The sequence below is a fragment of the Neovison vison genome, chromosome 5 (genome assembly GCF_020171115.1).
Source record: "Neovison vison isolate M4711 chromosome 5, ASM_NN_V1, whole genome shotgun sequence".
NCBI lineage: Eukaryota > Metazoa > Chordata > Mammalia > Carnivora > Mustelidae > Neogale > Neogale vison.
Window position 1 is genome coordinate 92,287,451 of NC_058095.1, and position 26,601 is coordinate 92,314,051.

The 26,601-nt window shown below is 45.3% G+C and overlaps 1 protein-coding gene across 1 annotated transcript; it reads right to left on the reverse strand.

Moving 5' to 3' along the window:
• Nucleotides 1-2,224: 2,224 nt before the first annotated feature.
• On the reverse strand, nt 2,225-12,369 carry URAD (ureidoimidazoline (2-oxo-4-hydroxy-4-carboxy-5-) decarboxylase). Its single transcript, XM_044250653.1, has 2 exons — nt 11,787-12,369; nt 2,225-2,565 (listed from the first exon to the last, which is right to left on the reverse strand). The coding sequence occupies exons 1-2, from the start codon at nt 11,968-11,970 to the stop codon at nt 2,225-2,227; spliced, it is 525 nt and encodes a 174-aa protein (XP_044106588.1). The 5' UTR covers nt 11,971-12,369.
• Between the last annotated feature and the right edge of the window lie 14,232 nt (nt 12,370-26,601).

The window sequence follows — 26,601 nt, forward strand, 5'->3', positions numbered from 1 at the left end:
GGGCGTGTTGCTGTGTGAGTCCACAGAAAACTGCTCTCCCGGACTTTGGCAGCCACAGGTGACCCGCTCCCACAAGACCCGGCCTCGGGCTCTTCGCTCCTACTGGAGGAAAAAAAAGCCAGAACTGCCAGTTGTATTTGCCAGGGCCCTTGCCAGCCTGGCACCCATGTCCCGCGTCCTGCGTCTGCCTGTAAGACTACAAGAGCTCAGGAGTCTTGGCCAGAGAAACCTCCCAGCTCCTTTCAGGGGTGGATCCAGGGTCTTCCCCCATGCAACTTCCCCCTGCAGAAAGAAACAATTTCTTGGGGCAAGCTTTGAAATGTAACTGTGTGACTGAGGACACCTAGGTGGAGCCAGCCCAAGAGGTCCAGATCTCCTGGGCACTCAGTCTACAACTGTAGCTGGAAGTGTCGTCCCCCAACCCTCCAAGCCTGGCTGCCTTAGGTAGAGCCTATTTACAGGGACAGTCCAGACTCTGCAGTGGGGGGCCATCTATCTAAGCAGGACTTATCCTAGGGTTGGACAGGGTGGCTTGAATATAGTGGATTAGTGTGTCTCGGACCCAGTCTGATGACACTTGTATCCTAGGCCCCCAAGTTACCCATCTAAAGTGAAGCAGGATTCTAGCCCCAGGCCTAAGGGGCCCACCGTGGCCTTGGGGTCCTACAGCACAGGAACTGAGTCATCAAGTTGCCGTTGTAGTGTACACCTGGTGCTCCTGCTTCCGGAGAAGTCCTCTGGCACAGGCCCAGGCCAGCCAGGCCCTGGCATTAACCTACAGGGATGTGGGTAGCCACAGCTCACTGCCCTGGCACCCCCACCTAGCCCCGTCAGCAGCTTCAATCTTCTCCCCTTACCTCGAGCAGAGAACACCTCTACGGTGGGAAAGGAGGGATGGAGGTTCCCTGTTTGAAATACCTGGTGTGGTCAGAGCAGCTTCTTTCTGTGGGATTCAGCCCCCCAACCGATGTGTGGCCACACTGTTTTTTGTGAAAAGGTTTTCTTGCTGCCGTTGCTGCTGCTACCCTGGGCCTGGGATGGTCCCTAATGGAGGTTCCAGTCTTCAAAAGGGCCTTCACTTCTTACCAGGTCTGCATCTAGGAGGATGGGTATGGCTTGTTTCTCCTGTGCCAACAGAAACTTCAGTAGTGTTGTTGGGGTCAGACAAACCCTCCAGTGTGTGGGGAGAACCCATGCTCCCCAGAGAGAGAGAATGTGTGAGATGAACCCCTTTTGCATGAGTGGACATTCTGGCTCTCAGGGCAGACAGCTCTGGAGCCCCAGGGTTGGTAACCTCCCCAGAAACGGCCTACGCGGGCCAGAAAGATTGCAATGGGCACCATTTTCCTCCATTACCTGCTTTATCAGCGCTGTAGGGGGTGGTTTCATCTTCATCTTGGGGACCAGAATATCCAGCACTACTCAGTGAGTATTATTAAATTATTATTATTTATTTTATTATTAACTTTTTAATGACCGATGGCTCTCCCGAGGCAGCCTGAAGTTCTGACGACCCAACTCTCAAGGGACGACCTTTGTGAGAGTCGGGGGTAGAGGGACGATCTCTGGAAGAGGCGGGGAGGCCGCCTGCCCCTGACTTTCAGGCCCGTCCAGCTTGGAGACACCCCCACTTCCACCCCTCTTTCAAGAGTGCCTGTGGCAGCCACTCCGCCTGCCCCCATGGGGCGCCTTCCCAACGTTGGCCCGTCCCGAGGCTCCCATTCGCCCACGGACCCCCCACCCGCGGCTTGCCCGGCGCGGAGGACCCAAATCAGTACCTCGCTCTCCTCGCCCGGGCTCCCGGCTAATGTCGGTACGGCAAAAGAGGTGGGGAAGCAAAAACAAAGTGCTGTGGAATAAAAAGATGCCTTTTCCTCCCGTTTTGCTTTGCAGCTCGGGCTTAGCGGGAGAGGATGCGGACCCAACAAGAGCTGGATAAGCGCTTTGGAATCCACAAAGGCTGGTGGTGTCAACGGGCTGCAAAGGGAGTGAAGAATTGAAGCAGTGAGCTGGATAAATCGGGGCCAAAGCATGAACCTCTACAGAGATTTTGGCAAAGCCTGCGCGTGTGGGTGGGTGGACAAAAGGGCTCATTATTCGTGCGGTGGCTTCAGTTCTCCCCTCCCTCTGCGCGCGTGTTGGACGCCGTTCCCGGCCCGCGCCAGCTACGGTCCCGCGCGTCCGGACGTGCGCCCCGGGTCCCGGGCTCGCGCGGCCGCTACAGTCAGGTTTGCTCCGCGCCCAGGAGGTCGGCGAGACGCAGGTGGCCGATCTTCTTCACCTCGCCCAGGGCGGTGCGCAGCTCCTGCGCCGGCGGGCAGTGCAGCCTGCGCGCCAGCTCCCGCGGCACGGCCGCCCTGTCGCTCAGGCGCGCGGCGAGCACGAAGGGGAAGCCAAAGCGCGCGCGGTACTGCGCGTTGAGCTCCGCCAGCTGGAGCCGCTCGTCGGCGTTCAGGCTCGTCAGGCCCGCGCCTCTCTGCTCCCGCTGCGACTCCGCGGTGAGCGTTCCCCGCTGCAGCTCGCGGCCCGCCAGGTCCGGGTGGCAGCGCAGGATGCCCTCTTGGCCTGCAGGAAAGCATAGACACGCGACGGGAACACGTTACCCCGCGCGCGCGGCGAAGAGGGCGCACGGGGCTGCGGGCCGCCCGAGCCCGGGCTCCTGCCCCGCCCGAAGAGGGCTTCGCCAGGGAAGCCGGGTCTTCAGGAGGTGACGAAGGGCAGCAAGGGGTGTCCTGGAAGTGCAGGGGTGCCCACGGCCACCGCCCCTCAAACACGTCCCGAACCTTGCGCCCCTCCGTCCCAGCTTCAGGGGCCTCGGCTTGGACCCAGGGGCGGGGCGGGAAGTGACAAGTTTGTCCTTTGAGACCTTGGGGCAAGAAGAGCGGAGGGGAGAGGCCACTGGGGCTCGGAATTTACGACTTGCTCGGGAGGGAGCAGGGACGCGATAAGGAGACCGAGCATTTCGTATCTTTTCAAAGTCCTTTGCTCTCAAGGGGGCTTTGATGTCTCAGAGGGCCGGACACGGGGGCCTGAAGACTTCCTGCAAAAGCCACAGAATGGGTTTCGTTCTGTTCCAAAGGAGACCGGCGGGGAGGGTCCAGAGGGATAACATCCATGGGGCTTGGCAAATAAATGTCCAGGATTTTGTGATCCTAAGTGTGAGTTTTGGGCTTCTGGAATCAAGCATCCAAAGAGGCTTACAGACGATTAAGTGTAAAGAAACCCATTTCCAGCCGGAATTCCACTGCCCTTTGAATGAAAGTGACTTTTTTCCTTTTAGGAAAATAACACCCACTCATCACCTACCCTGCCTGAGGCTCCTTCCCCTTCTCCAACTGTAGGTTCCAAAGACACTGCAGACTGCCTTGGAGTTTTCTTGGGAGATAGTTTCTCATAATCTCCTAGACCTAAAATTGGAAATCCCTGGTGATTGACACCTGAGATTTTAAATCCTAATCCAGGGAGTTTCCCTGAGCCCCAGCCAGCCATTTTGCTCTCTCTCTCTCTAGAGAGAGAATTCGAATAGTCAAGGCTGGGCAGGATTTCAGATATGGTCAGCAGAGGGCCATAATCTGTACAATGAGGATAATGACATCTAACTTGCAGAGAAGCTGTAAGCATTAGAGACAATTCATGTCCCTAAAACACAGTGCCTGAGTCCCTGGGTGGCTTAGTGGGTTAAGCCTCTGCCTTCAGCTCAGATCATGATCTCAGGGTCCTGGGATCCAGGCTCGCATTGGGCTCTCTGCTCAGTGGGGACCCTGCTTCCCCCCCCACCCCCCACCCCCCGCCTGTCTCTATCCTTACTTGGTGATCTCTTTTTATTTAAATGTGATCTCTCTTTATTTAAATTTAAATGTGATGTCTTTTATTTAAATAAATAAAATCTTAAAACACACACACACACACAGTGCCTAATGCTAGCAAACATCCAATAAACAGCCATTATTAGAAGTCGTAGTAAACACTGTTAACGGGACTGTGGTGCAATTGGGAGTATCCGACTGTGGCCCTGGGATTAGCCATGAGCTCTGTTGGAAAAGAAGATCATTTAAAACTTGCTTTAGTTACGGCATAAACCTCCCAGTACTCAAACCTGGTAGTTTCTGCCCAATTAAACGATGATTGGGATGGCACCACCTAACTCTTAGACAGGGGCCAGGTAGGGATAACTGGGGTGGGGACATCTGTATTTAAGAAAACATTCAGTGAAAGTTCCGATGGGATTAGATGACCTACCCAAAGTCACTTAGTAGCTCAAATGCCAGGCGGTTTAGGGGCACTGGCTGCCCCTATGAGGCTAAGGGACGCTTATTTAAACGAAACGCCCATTCTCCCATCTTTATAACACCACTGTTTTAGACCCCCTCTCAGGAGCCCTATCCCTGGGGCGCTGCAAATGCCAGGTGGTTCTTTTCCATTTCCTGCGTCCAGCCCGGTCCGGGTGGGGCGAAAATGAAGGCGTTACATTCCCTACCTGCACTCCGGGACCCAAACGCTGGCCCTGGAGCTTGCTGTGCCCAGCGGACACCTGCCACGCAGAATCTACTCCGCACCCACCCAGCCCTGGGCCCCGCAAACAGCCGGCTGGGAATGGGGAAACAGAGTTGTGCGTGGCTCTGCAAGTCGACCCTGAGGGCTCCCCCGGGCTCTCCCTTCTTGCATATTCAGGTTTTCAAAGCAGCAGGTAGACAGTGGTGATTTGTGTGTGTGTGTGTGTGTGTGTGTGTGTGTGGGTTGGGGGGGGGTCTGGCTGAGAGTCAGTATTCTCACCGACTCCCCTTCTCTCAGCTTCCCTTCCCCCCTTATTTCTTATTCTCTAGAGACCTAACTGGAGCTTGGGAGAAGTAGTTAGCTATTGGGTGGCGCCTGCATGGGGGTCCTTCCCCAGCAGACTCCCCTAGCTGACCACAGAGCAGAGAGAGGTAGAGGTGCAGCGGGGCTGGTCCCTCTTTCCTTTTTGCTTTCACACCTCGCTTCTCACTCCCCTGGGTTTGATTCCCCTCTTGAAAGTGCCGCCTGGGGTTAATGTTTGCCCTGGATCCAGCCTGTGTTTTACACTGTTTGCAGGGAGGAGTGGGAGAAGAGGAGAGAAGGGAGGCCCAGAAAAGGGCAGAGCAAAGAGAAGAAGAACACACACACACACACACACACACACACGCATACGCACACGCACACACAGAGCTGCAGATAAAGAGAAGAGTACAGGGAGTCCCTCAGAGGATGGCAGCTCAGAAAAAAAGGAAACCTGATCCCATCTAACCAAAGACTCTTCCTTTATTGCCCCACACCGCTGACCCCATGAGCACTCTCCCCACCCTCCTTGGGGGGGGCAGCTCAGTGGAGTATCCTGTGCTTCTCAGGACCATGTCAATGCTGCCTAATCTTCAGTCTTTCTTAAAATCGTACTGTTTGTGCCACTGCCTTGTCACACGTATGTAGACATGTATTATTTGCTACGACCACAAGTCACGAATCTTTGCATCTAGGAGAGTTCCTGGCCCAGAGCTCATTCTATTTCAACAGGAGAATGGCACAGGCAACTGTGGCCACTGCGGAAGAGGCAACTGGCTTAGAACCCCATTCCAGTCCACCAGAGTCCCTACATCAGTAGGAACTAGTGTGTTCTCCCTCCTGGTACAATGGATCATCTGTCCCTTCTGTGTGTTCTTGAAGCCAGCCCTGCTTTTCTTCCTCCCTTCTTTCCTTCCCTTCTTTATAAAAAGATTTTATTCGACAGAGACACAGCGAGAGAGGGAATACAAAGCAGGGGGAGTGGGAGAAGGAGAAGCAGGCCTCCCACTGAGCAAGGACACCCCTCCTCCATGTGGGGCTCAATCCCAGGACCCTGGGATCATAACCTGAGCCAAAGGCAAAGGACCAAGCCACCCAGGCACCCCCAAGCCCTGCTTTTCATCTCAAGACTCCAGTTTCAAACATCCAGTTCTCCTTCCCACCCCATGCTCTGTTATCCTCATCGTCAAACATGCCTTAGAATCAACCATTCCATCAAGAAAATTAAAACCTACCTTTGATTCCCTATTGTCCTCTAGTTTCTTTCTATATTGCTGCTCCTCCTTACAGTGAACTCCTCAAAGGAGTTGTCTACTCAGTGTTCCCCGTTTTCTCGCCTCCTATTTCACGTTCATTCTGTTAAGCTTTCAGCCCCGCCCACTAGCGAGTGCACACTCATCAGGGCCACAGATGATGGACATCTTGCCCAAGCCCCATGACCAGTGCCTGGTCTTCTTCCTCAGCCTCTGGAGAGAATGTCACAGGCTCGTTCCTCTCTCCTTAAAAGATTACCAGCGCTTGCCTCCTTTCTTCGCTGGTTCTTACTTTGCCAGATCACTGACACGGAAGTACCCCAGGACTCAGTACTTACCTGTCTTCCCTTCTGTATTTACACTAATGCCCCGATGTTCTCACTGAGTTCTGTATCTTTAAATGTCATCAGTTTTGGGTTTTTTTTTTTGTTGTTGTTTTTTAAGAATTTCATTTCTTTATTTGAGAGAGAGAGAAGGAAAGAGAGGAAGAGAATGAGGTAGGGGGAGGGGCAGACAGAGAGAGAGAGAAGCAGGCTCCCCGCTAAGCAGGGAGCCCACCAGCAGGAATGCCCTCAGTTTCGTTTTGTTTTGTGTGTTTTTTTTTTAACAACACCCAGATCCAGTCCAGCCTACAGCTTGCCAATGAGTTCCTGTGTTGTAATTCATAAGGACACTCAATATTTTCATTTGGATGATTATTATGCACCTCAGACACAACAAGCTCCCATTTTCTACCTTGTCTTCTCAGTTGTAAAGTTTTCCCCATTGTAGAAAACAACACCACTGCCCATCCAGTTACTCAGATTAAAAATTTAAGTTACCCTTCATTTCTCTTTGTTTTTGACCTGTCTTCCCCCCAAATCCATTAAAAAAAAAAAAACTATTGAGGGGCGATTGGGTAGTGAAGTCGATTAAACCTCTGCAGACTCTTGGTTTCAGCTCAGGTCCTGGTCTCAGGATCCTGAAATACAGCAGCCCCCCTCCCTGGTCAGGCCCCACACTCAGTAGGGAGTCTGCCTGAGACTCCCTCTCCCTTTGCCCCTCCCACCATTTGCTCTCTCTCAAAAATAAATAAATACACGTTTTAAAAACCTGCAAATCGAACTCTAAAATGTATTCTGAGAACCCAGTCACATCTCTCCATCTCTCCTGCTCCAACCTGAGTCCAAATGAGCATCTCCCCTCACTTTTACCACCTCCTCAGTCCTTGTACCTGATCTCTCTTTCCTTATATCTCTCCACTTTTCACTATTCTCCCCACACTGTGGGCTTTCTGTGCTCCCTAAATGCCAAAAATTTTAAGTTCCTTTTCTCAGATGGCCTTCTCCTGGATCTTAGACTGCTTCCTTATCATTTCTCAGTCTTAAACTCAAATGTCACTTCCTAAGAATGACCTCTTTTATTACATATTTTCTTCTAAGAGTTCCTAGAATGTGAAAGTATCTTACTTATTCATGTTAATCCTGTCCCTCTTTACTAGAATGTAAACTCATTGAAGGCAGGCACTTGTCTTGTTCACTGCTCTGTCCCCAATGCCTGGTACAATCCTGGGGCACAGTGGGCACCTGACCAACACATCACTCTCAGGAAGGAGTGCTATATGTTTTTTTTGATTGAACACCCTTTAATAGTCTCTTCTAAGTACCTTATAATCTGCATTTCAGGGAATTATGAATATCTTTCTTATTCATTCAACAACTATGAAATATGTATTAAGTAATAAATTATGGAACAATTGTGCAATTTTGGAATGTCACAAGGAGATACACGATTAACCCTATGTTATGAGAGGGCTTTTTCCCTCTTTGATTTTTAACACAAATCAATACTGAATTGGTTTGTTATTGGCTGTGTGTGTTTGTGTGTGTGAGGGTATGTGTGTATGGGTAGGTGTTTCAACCATCTTCCCTTTACTTTCCCCTTACTTTTGCTCTGCCCCTTGCCTGGAAATGAGGAACTGGTTGGCTCAGAGTACTTTGCCAATTGAGCTAGAGCTGAATATTAATCCTGGACTGCCACCTACTGACCAATAATCATCATAGTGCAATGGAAATAGATTGTCAACCTTGGTTTACTCTAGAAACAAGATTTTCATTTCCGTTAATGGTAGACAGTTTTCTTTCTTTCTTTCTTCCTTTCTTTCTTTCCTTCATTCTTTCTTTCAGATTTTATTTACTTATTTGACAGAGATCACAAGCAGGCAAGAGGTAGGCGGGGGAAGGGGGGGAAGCAGGCTTCCTGCTGAGCAAAGAGCCCAATGCGGGGCTTGGTCAGACTATGACCTGAGCTGAAGGCAGAGGCTTAACGCACTGAGTCACCCAGGTGCCCCATAGACAGTTTTCTTAGATCATGTATAAAACAAAGTCTTGACCAAGTAGATGACCATATCCCGAACTTTTCTTTAAGGTGTCTTTTAGCTTTAGGATTCGAAGACTATTACACCCATTTGTTCCCAACCATGCAAAGATTAAAGCTAGACTAGTCAGTAAATCCTATTTTATTTGCTTATTTAAACAGCTGAACATAGCGTCTGGGACATCGGGCATTAATTTTTTTTCTTTTTTTTAAGATTTTATTTATTTATTTGACAGAGAGAAATCACAAGTAGGCAGAGAGGCAGGCAGAGAGAGAGAGAGGGAAGCAGGCTCCCCGCTGAGCAGAGAGCCCGATGCGGGGCTCGATCCCAGGACTCTGAGATCATGACCTGAGCCGAAGGCAGCGGCTTAACCCACTGAGCCACCAAGGCGCCCCTCGGGCATTAATGTTAATTGAATAAATTACTGAACAAATAGACGTAACCCCTAGAAAATGTTTCTAGCTGTTCCTCCCTGATTCTCTAAAAATGCTGCAAAAGCTATTGGGTTGACTATCAGAGTTCTGAATTCCAGTTCTGCCACTTTCTAGTTGTGTGTTCTTTTGACCAAGTTATTTAATCTCTCTGTGCCTCAGTTTTCATCTGTAAAATGGGTATAATAATAATACTTGCTTTATAAGATTGTTACAAGGATTCAATGAGTTGACAAATGCAAAGTGCTGAGAAAAGGGCCTGAAACACACCAATAGTAAGGGTGAAATGCATTGTAGCTATTGTTATTATTAGTTGCTTATTTAACAACATCAGCAGCAGCAACCTCATCAGTGTGGCGACCCATACAGCATTGAAGCTCTGCTCCCAGCTGTCTGAGAGAGTGTGGACGCTGGTTTAGGGCTGAGAAGCAGCCCACAGGGAAGTCCCTCCAACAGAACAATGTCTAGTCCAGAAGCGAACAACCCTCCAGTTTCCTCTGGGCGTTTTGTCCCACTGACTTGCCACTAAAGTCACTCCAGGGAAAATGTGTGGGAACAGGGTAATACCAGGAACCGTCATCTTTAAAGATCATTTCATGATCTCACCTTCTAAATCATTTCATGCATTTAAATCTTTATTAAGTCCCAGGAATGGTGTTAGATTCTGACACTGGCTGGAATACAGAGTTCCTGTTGAGTTAGGAGAAGGATCAAAAACAAGCCTCGGGGGAGAGGGAGTGAATGCCAATCCCCAAATCCCACTTTGCTCGGGATTGTGATTGGATTTAACCTTAACCAGATCTTATTTTTTTTTTAAGATTTTATTATTTATTTGACACAGAGAGAGAGAGAGACAGAAGCAGGCTTCCTGCAGAGCAGAGAGCCCGATGCAGGGTTTGATTCCAGGATCCTGGGATCATGACCTGAGCCGAAGGCAGGTGCTTAACAACTGAGCCACCCAACCACCCCTTAACTAGACCTTACCCAGAACCTCTGCTCAAACCTATCAGGGTGCCTGCTGGTGGGAAAGAAGACAGAAATAGGAAAGTTTTAATTTTATTATCTAAGTTTCTGGCACAGCAAACTCTAAATAAATGTCGAGTAACTGGATAAACCAGTGAATACTGGATTTAAATTATCCATGTAATACCTTCCCTCCCCAGCCCCATCACCCAGCCCCATCATCCCTTATGTATTAAGACAGATAATGGGATTTTTCTCTTATTTTTACCGTGATAGAAAAAAATGCTATTCATAAGGCATTCACACCCTTTAAAAATTATTTCCCTCTGGTCTTGAAGGCCTTCGTTTGACCCACATTTTCCTGTCAGACATTTTGAACACGGGTTCTGGTGAACATGGTGAACATGAACATGGGTTCTTGCTCTTTCCAACTCACTCTGTAGGCTATGGGTTGACAAGGGGAACCCCTTCCCTCCCCAAGCCAGGGCTGAACATTCCTGTGAGTCATCAGTCACAAGGGTCTGGTGTCCATCAGCCTCATTAATTTCTGAGCCCAGTGGCAGAGTTGAAAAAGGCCCTGAGAACTGGGTGACTGCCAACATAGTCCTGATATTTCTGTCAGTTTGATTTTCTAACACCTTCCTCCCCTCTTGCTAAATGTGCTTAAAATAAATTAAAATGAGTTCCTTCCTTGGGAGACATTCATCTGACAATTGGAAACCATCCTGAATGTCAAACTCTGGATGGATAGGCAAGACTTCTGTTTCTTGGCCTTGTAATGGTGGAGAAGAGAGCGGCCATTCTCCCCCAACCCCTCCACACACAGACCAGATCTCTGTAGAAGGCCCCTCTGTGAAGGCAGCCCTTGCCCCTCATCTCCCTTCGGGCTTTTCTGAAGATACAGGACAGCCCAGTAAGTGGGCTCTAATCCTGGGCCTCTGAATCTTTGTGAGGCCATGTGTCATTCTGAGTCACTTGGGTTTAGACTAAACCTCCACCCCCGCCTCTCCTCACCCTACACCCAGAAGTGTCTTCTTTTCTCTCTCTACCCAGAGGAAATCAACAATTTCTTTCCCTTTCTCCAGAGGAATTCCTTCAGATTTTTGTCTTTTCCCCTTCACTCCCTCAGGGAGTTGCTGATCTGAATGAGTTTACTTTCCTTGGCGGTCCAGTCCAAACTGGCCCTTTCTGGTAAAAATGTCAGCCATCTGCTCTTTCCCCTGGGCTCCTGAGATATTCTGATACTGTGCTGTCTCCTGTCCTGCATACAGGACATTCCCAAAGTGAACACACTTGGCTAAGAGAAGGTGGGCCCTCCGCCTGACCTTTGGCCTCTGAGCGACTGTGAGGCCTGAGGAAACAAGTGCCTGTTCCTCTTCCCTCTTGACCTCATAGCTTTAATATTTAACAGCTCCTTTACCTGAGCCAACATATGTCTCTTTTTCTAAAAATTTAATACAATTTTTTAAAAAACAGAAAAAACAGTTTTTCTATGCCCAGTGTGGAGCCCAACAAGGGGCTAGAACTCTGATCCTGAGATTACTACCTGAGCTGAGACCAACATACGTCTTTAATTCCACTTTTGGCCTAACACCTTGCAAGTGTCTGACTCGCATTTAATAAGCCTGAGGAAAGTAAACCTTAAAATAAAAAGTGCTGATCAACATGTCAGCGATAAGCAACTAGGCTGAAACATATAAAAATATTTTGAGGGGCGCCTGGGTGGCTCAGTGGGTTAAGCCTCTGCCTTCAGCTCAGGTCATGATCTTGGGGTCCTGAGATCAGCCCTGCATGGGGCTCTCTGCTTAGCAGGGAGCCTGCTCCCCCGCCCCCGCCCTCTGTCTGCCTCGCTGCCTACTTGTGATCTTTCTCTCTGTCAAATAAATAAATAAAATCTTTTAAAAAATTTTTAAAAAGATAAAAATATTTTAATAAGCATATTTGAAATCCTTTTGTGGAGATTCTCAGTGTCTAATGCCGAAGCCTTACCTGACTGCGGAAGGGCGTCAATGAAGGCAAAGAAGTGCTTCTCTAAATCTTCCAAGTTGGAGAACGGGCGCTGGGACCAAACAGCAGCGGCAATCAGAGGACACCTCTCAATGACATTCCCAAACACATCCACAAATTCCCCAAAGTCCATGGAGTTGACCTTCTCAATGTCCATTGCTTGCATTCAACCCGAGGCCGCAGAACGGCAGCTCCCCTCTCAAAAGCGGGTGACCCTGGCTCTGCTCGCCAGCTTATATTTGCTGAATGCGCAAGATCTTTTTTTTTTTTTTTTTTTTTTTATGCAACACCAGCGTGGCATGTTTTGAATGCCTCTGGCAGGAGTAGATCCACAATCCTTGTGTAATGAGCAACCTGAGGTTAAGGTTCCAAACTCGGGGAGTGGAGATCTCTATATGGGAAATGTTTCTCACAAAATTGTTCCCACTAAGCTGGGAGGGACCCTATTTCACTGTGGGCCTTCAAGCCAGAGACCCTTTTGGTGTCATTAACATTTTAATGTCAAGGGTATCCCAGGAAGTTTTGTCTGATAACTCAAAGACAGGTCACAAATCCACCTGCCTAATGTGTGATTTCCCATTGGTTGCTGCTAGAGAGGTCAGATGGTGTGTTTTATCTTTTCTCTGGATCTCAGATGCTTAACATGACAGGTACTTCATAAATGCTCATTACACAGGATGTGGCATCTAAGAGATAATGGTGTCCCCTTTTCAGTTGTCTCTCAGACACCATTACGTGTTAGTTTCTTCCTGAATATATATACAAACCTATCTGAAATCACCTTGCTTATTGTATTTACTTATTTGCATATCATCTCTCAGCCCCAACTAATTCCATGAGCCTAGAGACGGTGTGTCTTGTTTGCCTCTGTGTCCTGGGTGCCTAGAGCTGTGCCCACGGTAGGGGTGACTTAGTTGACCAAAGGACCACAAAGATTTAATTTCTCACTCTAATAGCTTTCATGTGTACTCAAAACAAAAGATACCATGGAAGATAAAGTTTAAAAAAAAAAAAGGGTCAAAATTTTAAAATAAATTGCTGTTGTTTCCCTTTAGAACAAAAAAATGCAAACATATTTGTAAAAGTCATACTAGCTACATGTTTGCCTCCATCGGAGTCAAAACTCAAGGGTAGAGTGGCCATATTAGCTTTATTTTTTTTTTAAAGATTTTATTTATTTGTTTGACAGAGAGAGATCACAAGTAGGCAGAGAGGCAGGCAGAGAGAGAGGAGGAAGCAGGTTCCCTGCTGAGCAGAGAGCCCGATGCTGGGCTCCATCCCAGGCCCCTGGGATCATGACCTGAGCCAAAGGCAGAGGCTTTAACCCACTGAGCCACCCAGGTACCCCCCCATATTAGCTTTAATAAGTCAACTACATTGTCCACTGTGGTTTATGAGAGGTGGGCGACAATAGTGCCCTTGACCATCTTTCAGTAGTCATGGAATTTGTCCTCCTGTTTGTGGACATTGTCTAGCCCAGGTTCCCTCTGACTACCTGACAGAGTGACCAATAATTCATCTCTTGAAAAGAAGCTAGTAAGGTTTGCTTTTGTAGGAAGTAAATCCAGTGACACGAGACTGCCATTACTGGCTTGTCTTCATAGAAGTTAACAGGGATATATAATGTACCATGTATTTGTGAAAACACATAGAATCCCCTAGTGTGTACACGGTTTGGGGTATAGAACTCAGTGTGGAGAGCACAGACCCAGGAGAGTTCCGATCCTGCCTCTGTCACTGATCAGACATTTGGCAAGTGATCAAACTTTCTGTTCTTCAGTTTCTTTGTAAAATGGGGATAATGATGTATTTACCTTGTGGGATTTGGGGAAAGATTAGTGACTACACACAAGTACAGAAAACAGCTCCTTTATAGAGCTCTACATGGGCTAATGTTTTCTGTATACAATCTCTCTGTTGGACCAACCACAGAATTTTCTCCTTTATCCTTTCTGTCATTAGAGCTTTTTCCTTGTCCATGCGGACTTTGCTGCAGACCCAGCTAATAGCTCAATATCCATTTCTTCCCCTTCTTGAGGACACCACTACCCTGAGCCTCGGTTCACTCTAGCATGACCTGTGCAGCATCTGCAATGTCCAAATAAGACTGTGGGGAGATAAGACTGAGGGGGAGTCTGGCTGGATCCCCACAACTGGTCTGTCCAGGCTCTCCAGCCTTATTACCACCCTCATTCCTGGAATCTGGGAAAAGAAGGTAGGCCAGAAGCCAAGAAAGAAGACCATCCTGGGTCCATGGCTCTTTGTCCCCCACCCCTCAGGCCTGACCCCTTACTATTTCCTGCTCTTATCTCTGCACACTGAGGGTCTCCCCACCAGCAAAGGAGCTCCTGCCTGGGGCTTGGAGCCTGGGGGTTCTCAGTTCCTCTGAGAACAGCAGGAGATAGACATCTGAATTTGCAAGTAGAAGCTCCTTCCTCTCATGGCAATGCTGATACACAAGGATGGGAAGGACCTCCCTGCTGATATTGCTACCTTTCTGGCACAGACTAGACACTGAAACTTCTATTTTGCTCTATCTATTGTATAATAATGAAACTCCAAATTACCTACTAACATTTGAACTTCGAGACACAAAAAAGTTAAGGAATTAAATAATCGCAGACATAAAAACCTATGGACAAAAAAAAAAAAAATACAAATTACTAATGTGGAACTCAGTAGCTCATGCTGCTGGCCTTAGCTCAGCACTCCGGGCTTCACCTCTGTTGACCCTCACCGATCAAATCAATCGAAGAAATGGCAAGTGGTCAGAAGGTAAGGCAATTTGCAGCTGAGCAAAAAGCCAATATATTGAACAGTACACCATATAGAGGGGGATCTTGTGGTATACAAATTATATATCAATAAAGCTTTTTTAAAAAGTGCAATGAGGGGGACCTGGGTGGCTCAGTGGTTAAGCATTTACCTTAGGTTCATGTCATGATCCCAGGGTCCTGGGATTGTGCCCACATCTGGCTCCCTGCTCAGCAGGGAGACTGCTTCTCCCTCTGCCACTCCCCCTGCCTGTGTTCCCTCTCTTGGTGTCTCTCTCTCTGTCAAATAAATGAAATCTTTTTTTTTTTTAAAAGATTTTATTTATTTATTTGACAGAGATCACAAGTAGGCAGAGAGGCAGGCAGAGAGAGGAGGAAGCAGGCTCCCTCCTGAGCAGGGAGCCCGATGAGGGGCTCCATCCCAAGACTCCGAGATCATGACCTGAGCCAAAGGCAGAGGCTTAACCCACTGAGCCACCCAGGCGCCCTGAAATCTTTTTTTTTTTTTTTTAAGTGAAATGATATAAACATGTAGCCTCACAATTTGTTTGATCCTACCAGATAGGATTCTTACATTCTGGTTGCTGAATATATTATATTTGATTTTATTATAATTTTTCTCTTAAGACGCTTTTAGCTGAACATGGAGAATTATTTTTTTCTTTAAGTAAGCTTCATGCCCAGTGTGGAGCCCAATGAGGAGCCTGAACTAATGACCCTGAGATCAAGACCTGGACGCTTACCCGACTGAGCCACGCAGGCACCCCAACACAGAGAAAATAGTTAAATAGCCACAAATTTTTGTTTCATGTTTTTTTGGTTGTAACACTCACACATCCATTCCCTTTAACTGGCAGCCCTTAACTTTTCATTTATGGAGCTTAAATGGGAGCGTTTTCCCAATGAGATGCCAGAAAGACAGATTGCTTTGCTTCATACGTATTTTGAATTTGAGGCAAATTGGGAGTCAGAACTCATAATCTTGCTGTTACCAAACCACATTCATTAGCTGAGGACTGAGGCAAAGCAAGAACCACTGGCAGGAGCCCAGACCTGGGGTGTGGCTGTGAAGAGGCGGAGGGTGTGGTGCTAGGCCGGGCCAGAGCTTAGTACCTGCTTTGTGTGGCTAAGTTGGTGACAACCTTCCTAAACCTTGATTTCACCGGTTGCTAAACTGCTTCTACCTCCCGTCTTGTTCAATGAGATACACATTTGAAGCCTTCAGCGAGGCTCTGGAATACAGTCTATTATCAACAAATGTTCATATAAAGCCAGATGCAAAATGACCAATACTGGATGGTTTTACTCCTATGAGGTACCTAGAGGAGTCAAATTCAGAGACACAGAAAGTAGAGGGGCGCCTGGGTGGCTCAGTCGGTTAAGCATCTGCCTTCAGCTCAGGTCGTGATCCCGGGGTCCTGCTTGTCCCTTGTCCTCTGCCCCTCCCCCAGCTTACACATGTGCACTCTCTCAGTCTCTCTTTCTAAAATAAATAAATACTTTTTTTTTTAAAAGAAGCTTTTTAAAATAACTTTTTAAAAGTGATTGTCAGGGGCTGGAGGTAGATGGAAGAGAGAGTTATTGTTTAATGGGGACAGAGTTTCAGTTTGTAAAGACGAAAAATATCCACCAGAGCTGGATAGCGGTGATGGTCATACAACACTGTGAATGTACTTAATGACATCGAGCCCTACACTTAAAAATGATTAAGATGGTAAATTGTACATGTACATGTATGTAGGTTATATATATTTTACCACAAAAAAGTCATCAAGCCTTTTCTGCCTCAGTAAGATAATTTGGAATTTAAGACTTGGTAGGCTCTGAGGAACTAAAAAGATGTGCTGTTTTTATTTTTATTTTATTTATTATTAGTATTTTTTTAAGGAAGCACACAGAGTTCTGTGTTTTCTTTTTCTTATTTTAAAAATATTTTTAGGGGCGCCTGGGTGGCTCAGTGGTTTAAGCCTCTGCCTTCAGCTCAGGTCATGATCTCAGGGTCCTGGGATCGAGCCCCACATCGGGCTCTCTGCTCAGCGGGGAGCCTGCTTCCCCCTCTCTCTCTGCCTGCCTCTCTGCCTACTTGTGATCTCTCTCTGTCTATCAAATAGGTAAATAAAAATATTTTTAAAAAAAAGCTTTTTATTTATTTGACAGAGAGAGAGGGACAGTGAGAGATGGAACACAAGCAGGGGGAGTGGAAGAGGGAGAAGCAGGCTTCCTGCAGAGCAAGGAACCAGATGCAGGGCTCGATTCCAGGATCCTGGAATCATGACCTGAGCCGAAGGCAGATGCTTAATGGACTGAGCCACCCAGGTCGTCCAGTGTGGTGTTTTTAGGTGATAATTCCCCCTCACCTTTTTTTTCTGCTGCTTAGGATCATGATGGCATAGACAGAAGCAAATTTGAACGCTGATAGGTAATTTAACAGAAATGACAGTGGGAGTGGCAAAGGGGTTTCGGTAATCATGTCACTGGGAAAGTCCCTCCTGAAGAGCTGAGGAAAAAACACAAGTGGCAAAGGTGGGTGAAGGAGGGACAGAAGGTGGATAATCGAAGGGCTGGAACTTTGATAAGAGGTCACCCAGGACATTTTCCTGCTGCAGGCCAAACACCCCTGGCTGTTTTCCTTACTCCAAAAGATCTCTGAGAAAAAGACTGTTTTCAACTGGAAGTCAGTCCAGGCTCAGGCAACACTATGCATAGAAAGTGTTCCAAAAAGAATAAGCTCCAAAGTCAGTTCCCTGTGCTGGTAAACGTGCTGTGCAGAATCTAATGGTAAAAACTGAGTTCCATAAAGAAACTGACAGACTGCTCTGTTAATGTGGGAAATGTGAAAATAATGTGTGAAATGTGAAAATAATGTGCGTAAAATGCGCAATAGTTATCATAGTCAAGAAATAACCAGGTTCTGAATAAATGAATTTAAGTGATCTGTGTAGTCTTCCTTCTAATTAACAGACTGGCCTTTTCTTTATTCTGCTTGTTAAAACTTGTCTTTCCAGAGGCAGGGCGTAGGAATGAAGTCCAGCCCCCTGCTTGGGATTAATTAAAAACACAGTAGTCCTAGGGCGCCACCTACTGGTCAGATGGAAGGGACTGCACGTAGTAGCAAGAACACATCTCTAAAATCAGTGCTTGTAAGTTGTGTTTTTCCACGTGGTAACAATGTGTGGTTTGGGGCGCCGGAATGGCTTAGTCCGATTACTTAAATAAATAAAACTTAAAAGAAATTTAAAAAATTAATATTTAGTTTTTATGTAATCTCTACACGTGGGCCTTGAACTCACAACCCCATGGTCAAGAGTTGCTAGTGCTTCTGACTGAGCCAACCAGGAGACCCCAAAATAAAATCTTAAAAAAAAAATGTGTAGTTAAGTCAGAGATACAACTTGACCTACATTAATACTGGATCTGTGATCAGAGCTGGGTTTAGTAGGGTCTAATTCTGTTTTCGCCAATACAGTTTTTTTTTTTTTTTAAAGATTTTATTTATTTATTTGAGAGAGAGACAGTGAGAAAGAGCATGAGCGAGGAGAAGGTCAGAGAGTGAAGCAGACTCCCCATGGAGCTGGGAGCCTGATGTGGGACTCGATCCTGGGACTCCGGGATCATGACCTGAGCTGAAGGCAGTCGTCCAACCAACTGCGCCACCCAGGCGTCCCTCGCCAATACAGTTTTTTAAATGCCTTCCTTCCTCAGAGAATGTTGCCTTTTAAATATCATATTATCATTTTTGATATTTAAATATCATATTATCATTCGGCTCCGGTATTATCATATCTCTCTGCTCGGCAGGGAGCCTGCTTCCCCTTCTCTCTCTCTGCCTGCCTCTCTGCCTACTTGTGATCTCTGTCAAATAAATAAATAAAAGCTTTAAAAACAAACAAACAAACAAATAAATAAATGTCATATTTGGGTGAGTTGGGGGAAGTTGGGGGGAAACTGAAGGGGGAGACAAACCATGAGAGACTGTGGACTCTTAGAAACAAACTGAGGGTTTGGGAGGGAAGGGGGGCAAGGGGTTGGGTGAGCCTGGTGGTGGCTATTAGGGAGGGCATGTATTTTTTTTATTAAAGATTTTATCTATTTATTTGACAGACAGAGATCACAAGTAGGCAGAGAGGCAGACAGAGAGAGAAGAGGAAGCACTCTCTCTGCTAAGCAGAGAGCCTGATGAGGGGCTCAATCCCAGGACCTTGGGATCATGACCTGAACCGAAGGGAGAGGCTTTAACCCACTGAGCCACCCAGGTGCCCCATGGAGGGCACGTACTGCATGGAGCACTGGGTGTGGTGCATAAACAATGGATGCTGGAACACTGAAAAGAAATAAAGTAAAATAAAATGGAAAAAAATAATAAATACAATATTTGGTATTTACAAAAGTTATATTACAAAGTAAGATAATATCACTGAACACCATGAACCCATTATCTCACCTAACCCAAAAAAGCTTCAAATATCATCAGTGTGAAAATGAATGAATAGTGGTAATTATATAGTCACATCACACATCAATGAAATGAAAGAGTTTGAGATCCATAGAACACCACGAGTGAATCTTAGAAAGCATGATGTTGATATCTTTTTTTTTTATTTTAAAGAAAGCAGGAACTGGAAGTCTATATAGAGTATGGTGCCATTTTTGTGAAGCTCATCAAAAAGAGAATATTCATTTTCAAGGAAATCAAAATTTTGGTGCCGTAGATACTACAACAGCAAGGGGTGCGTTGCGTTGGTGATTCCATGTATAAATGTATTTATTTGGTTCCATCCACAGTGAATTCATGTTCAGAATATATGTGGGTCTGACATAAAAAAGGTTTGGCAGAAGGAAAAGGAGGACATTGTTATAAAAGTTAACTTGCTTCTCTTTTCCTCCCTATGATCACCCACAGTTTTGGTCAAGCAGTTCAAGAGGGCTTACTCAATGCTTGTGACTCTACTTCCTCAGATCTTGTCAACATAATGGAATCATGTACAAATGAAGATAAATTATTTGAAAGTTTAAAGGAGATCACTGGACAACCAAAACAGAGAGGACTTTCTAGAAAAGGCCAAGCAGATGAAACCCTCAGTTTGGCAGAGGAGACTGTGTATTGGTTCAGGTATGTGTGCCAAGGGTCTTGGCTGTGAGCTCTGGAGACAGATTTGGGCTCCTGGGGCAAGGGAATTTACAGAAAGGACACTGGGTAGCTCACAGGCCTAACAGGAAGGCCAGAGACCAAGGCCTGTGCAAGAAGAGGGACCAAAGCAGCTCCAGGGATCTAGGAAGTGGGAACTGCTTGTCACTTTTGTCGGAGACCGGTAGTGTGAGAATAATGAGTTCCAACTCCCTTTTTGATCCTTGCCTGAATCCAGTCCAGATGCAAAGTTCCAGAATAAGAGAGGAGGTTTATGAGCTGAGCTTCAGTCAAGGACCCTCCTTGGCTAGAAGACTGCTTATGCAAGTCCCACTCTACTGCATGCCATCGGGAGAAGCCATGCCCCCAACCACAGAGCTGTTATCAGAAGAAATGGGAATTGATACTGGATGGCCAAAGAAACACATGATCACTACACCAGGGTCTTTTAAGATAATACAACAAAAACTTAAAAATAGAATTACCAGTTGATCCAGCAATCCCACTTCTCTATAAAAGCATATGAAAATATACCAAAAAAGTTGAAAGCAGGGTCCCAAGAGGTACTGGCACCTCCATGTTCATAGCAGCAGTATTCACAATAGGCAAGAGGTGGGAGCAAACCGCATGCCCATCAGTGGATAAATGAATAAATAAGATATACACACATACTGTGAAATAGTATAGCTTTAAAAAGAAAGAGAATATGTTAAATAAATTGGAAAAAAAAAAGAAAGAGAATATGCACATACTTCAACATGGATGAAACTTGAAGCCAGGACACTCAGTGAAATAAGTCAGTCACAAGAAGACACATATGGTATAATTCCACTTATATGAGGTAGTCAAATGCAGAAAAACAGAAAGAGAATGATGGTTACTAGGGCTTGGGGGGTCGGAAAAAGGGGAATTATTGCACAATGGGGTCCCAAGCTCCAGATGTAAGAGACAAGAAAATTCTGGAGATGGGCTGCACAACAAAGTGAAGATACTTACCATTGCTGAACTATACACTTAAAAATGGTTAAAACGATACGTGTTGGGTTTTTTTTTTTACCACAATTATAAATAAATAGATAAACAAATACAATAGATAAAATAATGGTAGAACCCAGGAGTAACCACATGGTAAGCGTTAAGAGGGGCTTGGAGACCACAGGTTACTAAATTAAGTTCCAAGTTCTCCAGAAATACATGGTATCATATTAGTACCTACTTCATAAGGCAGCTAGGAAAATTACAGAAGGTAAAACATACATCAGTCTTAGCACCATGCTTGGCTCGCCACAAGTGGTACACAGACATGTATAGTTGGGAAAATATCAATACATGGTCAAGAACAAAAATATGTTTGGCCATAATGCTAGTATAATTCCATTTATATAAAAAACAGAGTTTGGCGGGGGTGCGTGTTTGTGTAAATACCTGTAACATCAAGTATATTTAAGCAAGAAGATGGAAGAATTATACCTGATATAATTGAACAGCATTTCCTCTGATGAAGCACTCTGGGATTTGGGTTGGGTGCATAAAGGGTAAATTTCACTTATTACTATAAGACAAAATACAAAATTATTTGAATTTTTAACATCAAGCATATTTTATGCTTTAACCTGAAAAGGCAAAAAATAATTGCATACACATATGGTGTGCGTCCTGACTGTACACACAAATAGGAATTAGGCATACAACTTGGAATAAATCGTATCTACTTTCAAACTTCTAAAAATCCAAGTGAAAAGACATAATCCTTAAGATCAGAGAACCAGGGTCAGCTGAGTTCAAAGTCAGAGGGAGACATGGCTACAGAATGGAGAGATGAAACACCGTGGGCTATAAGGAAGGAGGAAGGGGGCCAACTGCCAAGGAATTCCAGCAGCCTCTAGAAGTTTGAACAAGTGAGGAAACGGAGTCTCTGCTAGAGCCTCCAGAAAGGAAGGCAACGTGGATGACTCCTTGATTTTAGCCCAGAAGGACATTTGCTGAACTGACTATAGAAATCTAAGATATGCTTTTGTTGCTTAAAAAAAAAGAAAAAAAAATCCAGGTGAAAATAAGGAATGTTTGGGGCGCCTGGGTGGCTTAATTGGTTAAGCGCCTAACTTCTGCTTAGGTCATGATCTCAGTCCTGGGATCAGTAGGGAGCCTGTTTCTCCCTCTCCCTCTGCCCCTCCCCCTGCTCAGGCGTGAGTGCCCGCGCACAGACACACTCTCTTCCTCTCTCCGTCTCTGAAAGAAAGAAGAAAAGAAAACAAAAGAAAAAAGAATAGAATAGGTGAGGAGAGGAGAGGGAAGAGAAGGGAAAAAGAGAGGAGGGGGGTAGGAGAGGGAAGGGAAGGGAAAGAAAGGGAAGGGAAAGGGGTAGAGAAGGGCAGGGAAGGGAAAAAGAGGAAAGAAGAGGAGGGTTGGGAAGGGAGGGAAAAGAAGAAAGGGAAGGGAAGAAAAGGAAACAGAAGGAAAGTTCATGTTAAGAGCCAGTTGGGGGAGGAGTCAAGATGGCGGAGAAGTAGCAGGCTGAGACTACCTCAGCTAGCAGGAGATCAGCTAGAGAGCTTATCTAAAGATTGCAAACACCTGCAAATCCATCGGCAGATCGAAGAGAAGAACAGCAATTCTAGAAACAGAAAAACAACCACTTTCTGAAAGGTAGGACTGGCGGAGAAGTGAATCCAAAGCGACGGGAAGAGAGACCCCGGGGGGGGAGGGGCCGGCTCCCGGCAAGCGGCGGAGCAACGGAGCACAAAATCAGGACTTTTAAAAGTCTGTTCCGCTGAGGGACATCGCTCCGGAGGCTAAACCGGGGCGAAGCCCACACGGGGTCGGCATGACCTCAGGTCCCGCGGGGTCACAGAAGGATCGGGGGTGTCTGAGTGTCGCAGAGCATGCGGTTATTGGAACGGGAAAGCCGGCTGCAGAGACAGAGCCGACAGTAAGCTCGCAGCTCGGAGTTGCCTTGAACCGGTCGCAAGCTTGGTGAGCTCGGAGCGTGGCCGGAGGTTAGGCAGACGCGAGTTACCAGGAGCAGTTCGCTGAGGGCGCACAGGGGAGCGGGGCCCTGGGCTCTCGGCTCCTCCGGGCCGGAGACCAGGAGGCCGCCATTTGTATTCCCGTCCTCCGGAACTCTACGGAAAGCGCTCAGGGAACAAAAGCTCCTGAAAGCAAAGCCGAGCAGATCACTCAGCCCCGGCCCCTGGTAAGGGCGGTGTAATTCCGCCTGAGGCAAAGACACTTGAGAATCACTACACCAGGCCCCTCCCCCAGAAGATCAACAAGAAATCCAGGCAAGACCAAGTTCACCTACCAAGGAGTGCAGTTTCAATACCAAGGAGAGAGCAGCAGAATTCCAGAGGAGGAGAAAACAAACCACGGAACTCATGGCTTTCTGCCAGTGATTTTTTAGTCTTGCAGTTAATTTATTTTTTTTTCTTTTTCATTTTTTTTCTCTTCTTCTGCTAAAATTTTTTATAATTTTACCCTTTTCTTTTTTAACGTTTTTTAACTAGATTATCTAATATATATATATTTTGCTTTTTTATACTTTTCTTTATTCATTTTCTTTTTTTTTAATTCTTTTTTTTTCTTTCTTTCTTTTTGAACCTCTTTTTATCCCCAAATCAGAAGAGATCCTAATCTCTTCAATCTTTTTTTTTCTTAACTCTTTTTTAAATTCTTGATTGAATTTTTAATTCAATCTCTTTTTTTTAATTCTTTTTTTCTTTTTTTCTTTCTTTCTTTTTGAACCTCTTTTTATCCCCAAATCAGAAGAGATCCCAAACAGAAGAGATTGGGAGATCCCAATCAGAAGAGATTGGGAGATCCCAATCAAAGGAGATCCCAATCAGAGGAGATCCCTCACCCAATCGTGAGGGGCGAGAAATCCCCCCACATGATTTGGGATCTCTTCTGATTTGGTTAAAGCATATTTTCCTGGGATTGTTGCCACCCTTTTAGTATTTTACTTGCTCCCTCATATACTCTTAGCTGGACAAAATGACAAGGCGGAAAAATTCACAACAAAAAAAAGAACAAGAGGCAGTACCGAAGGCTAGGGACCTAATCAATACAGACATTGGTAATATGTCAGATCTAGAGTTCAAAATGACAATTCTCAAGGTTATAGCCGGGCTTGAAAAAGGCATGGAAGATATTAGAGAAACCCTCTCCAGAGATATAAAAGCACTTTCTGGAGAAATAAAAGAACTAAAATCTAACCAAGTTGAAATCAAAAAGGCTATTAATGAAGTTCAATCAAAAATGGAGGCTCTCACTGCTAGGATAAATGAGGCAGAAGAAAGAATTAGCGATATAGAAGACCAAATGACAGAGAATAAAGAAGCTGAGCAAAAGAGGGACAAACAGCTACTGGACCATGAGGGGAGAATTCGAGAGATAAGTGACACCATAAGACGAAACAACATTAGAATAATTGGGATTCCAGAAGAAGAAGAAAGAGAGAGGGGAGCAGAAGGTATACTGGAGAGAATTATTGGGGAGAATTTCCCCAATATGGCAAAGGGAACGAGCATCAAAATTCAGGAGGTTCAGAGAACGCCCCTCAAAATCAATAAGAATAGGCCCACACCCCGTCACCTAATAGTAAAACTTACAAGCCTTAGTGACAAAGAGAAAATCTTGAAAGCAGCCCGGGAAAAGAAGTCTGTAACATACAATGGTAAAAGTATTAGATTGGCAGCTGACTTATCCACAGAGACCTGGCAGGCCAGAAAGAGCTGGCATGACATTTTCAGAGCACTAAACGAGAAAAACATGCAGCCAAGAATACTATATCCAGCTAGGCTATCATTGAAAATAGAAGGAGAGATTAAAAGCTTCCAGGACAAACAAAAACTGAAAGAATTTGCAAACACCAAACCAGCTCTACAGGAAATACTGAAAGGGGTCCTCTAAGCAAAGAGAGAGCCTACAAGTGGTAGATCAGAAAGGAACAGAGACAATATACAGTAACAGTCACCTTACAGGCAATACAATGGCACTAAAATCATATCTCTCAATAGTTACCCTGAATGTTAATGGGCTAAATGCCCCAATCAAAAGACACAGGGTATCAGAATGGATAAAAAAACAAAACCCATCTATATGTTGCCTCCAAGAAACTCATTTTAAACCCGAAGACACCTCCAGACTTAAAGTGAGGGGGTGGAAAAGAATTTACCATGCTAATGGACATCAGAAAAAAGCAGGAGTGGCAATCCTTATATCAGATCAATTAGATTTTAAGCCAAAGACTATAATAAGAGATGAGGAAGGACACTATATCATACTCAAAGGGTCTGTCCAACAAGAAGATCTAACAATTTTAAATATCTATGCCCCCAACGTGGGCGCAGCCAACTATATAAACCAATTAATAACAAAATCAAAGAAACACATCAACAATAATACAATAATAGTAGGGGACTTTAACACTCCCCTCACTGAAATGGACAGATCATCCAAGCAAAAGATCAACAGGGAAATAAAGGCCTTAAATGATACACTGGATGAGATGGACATCACAGATATATTCAGAACATTTCATCCCAAAGCAACAGAATACACATTCTTCTCTAGTGCACATGGAACATTCTCCAGAATAGATCACATCCTCGGTCCTAAATCACGACTCAACCGGTATCAAAAGATTGGGATCATTCCCTGCATATTTTCAGACCACAATGCTCTGAAGCTAGAACTCAACCACAAGAGGAAGTTTGGAAAGAACACAAATACATGGAGACTAAACAGCATCCTTCTAAAGAATGAATGGGTCAACCGGGAAATTAAAGAAGAATTGAAAAAAATCATGGAAACAAATGATAATGAAAATACAACGGTTCAAAATCTGTGGGACACAACAAAGGCAGTCCTGAGAGGAAAATATATAGCGGTACAAGCTTTTCTCAAGAAACAAGAAAGGTCTCAGGTACACAACCTAACCCTACACCTAAAGGAGCTGGAGAAAGAACAAGAAAGAAACCCTAAGCCCAGCAGGAGAAGAGAAATCATAAAGATCAGAGCAGAAATCAATGAAATAGAAACCAAAAAAACAATAGAACAAATCAACCAAACTAGGAGCTGGTTCTTTGAAAGAATTAATAAAATTGATAAACCCTTGGCCAGACTTATCAAAAAGAAAAGAGAAAGGACCCAAATAAATAAAATCATGAATGAAAGAGGAGAGATCACAACTAACACCAAAGAAATACAAACTATTATAAGAACATACTATGAGCAACTCTACGCCAACAAATTTGACAATCTGGAAGAAATGGATGCATTCCTAGAAACATATAAACTACCAAAATTGAACCAGGAAGAAATAGAAAGCCTGAACAGACCCATAACCAGTAAGGAGATTGAAACAGTCATTAAAAATCTCCAAACAAACAAAAGCCCAGGGCCAGATGGCTTCCCGGGGGAATTCTACCAAACATTTAAAGAAGAACTAATTCCTATTCTCCTGAAACTGTTCCAAAAAATAGAAATGGAAGGAAAACTCCCAAACTCATTTTATGAGGCCAGCATCACCTTGATCCCCAAACCAGACAAGGATCCCATCAAAAAAGAGAGCTATAGACCAATATCCTTGATGAACACAGATGCGAAAATTCTCACCAAAATACTAGCCAATAGGATTCAACAGTACATTAAAAGGATTATTCACCACGACCAAGTGGGATTTATCCCAGGGCTGCTAGGTTGGTTCAACATCCGCAAATCAGTCAATGTGATACAACACATCAATAAAAGAAAGAACAAGAACCATATGATACTCTCAATAGATGCTGAAAAAGCATTTGACAAAGTACAGCATCCCTTCCTGATCAAAACCCTTCAAAGTGTAGGGATAGAGGGCACATACCTCAATATCATCAAAGCCATCTATGAAAAACCCACT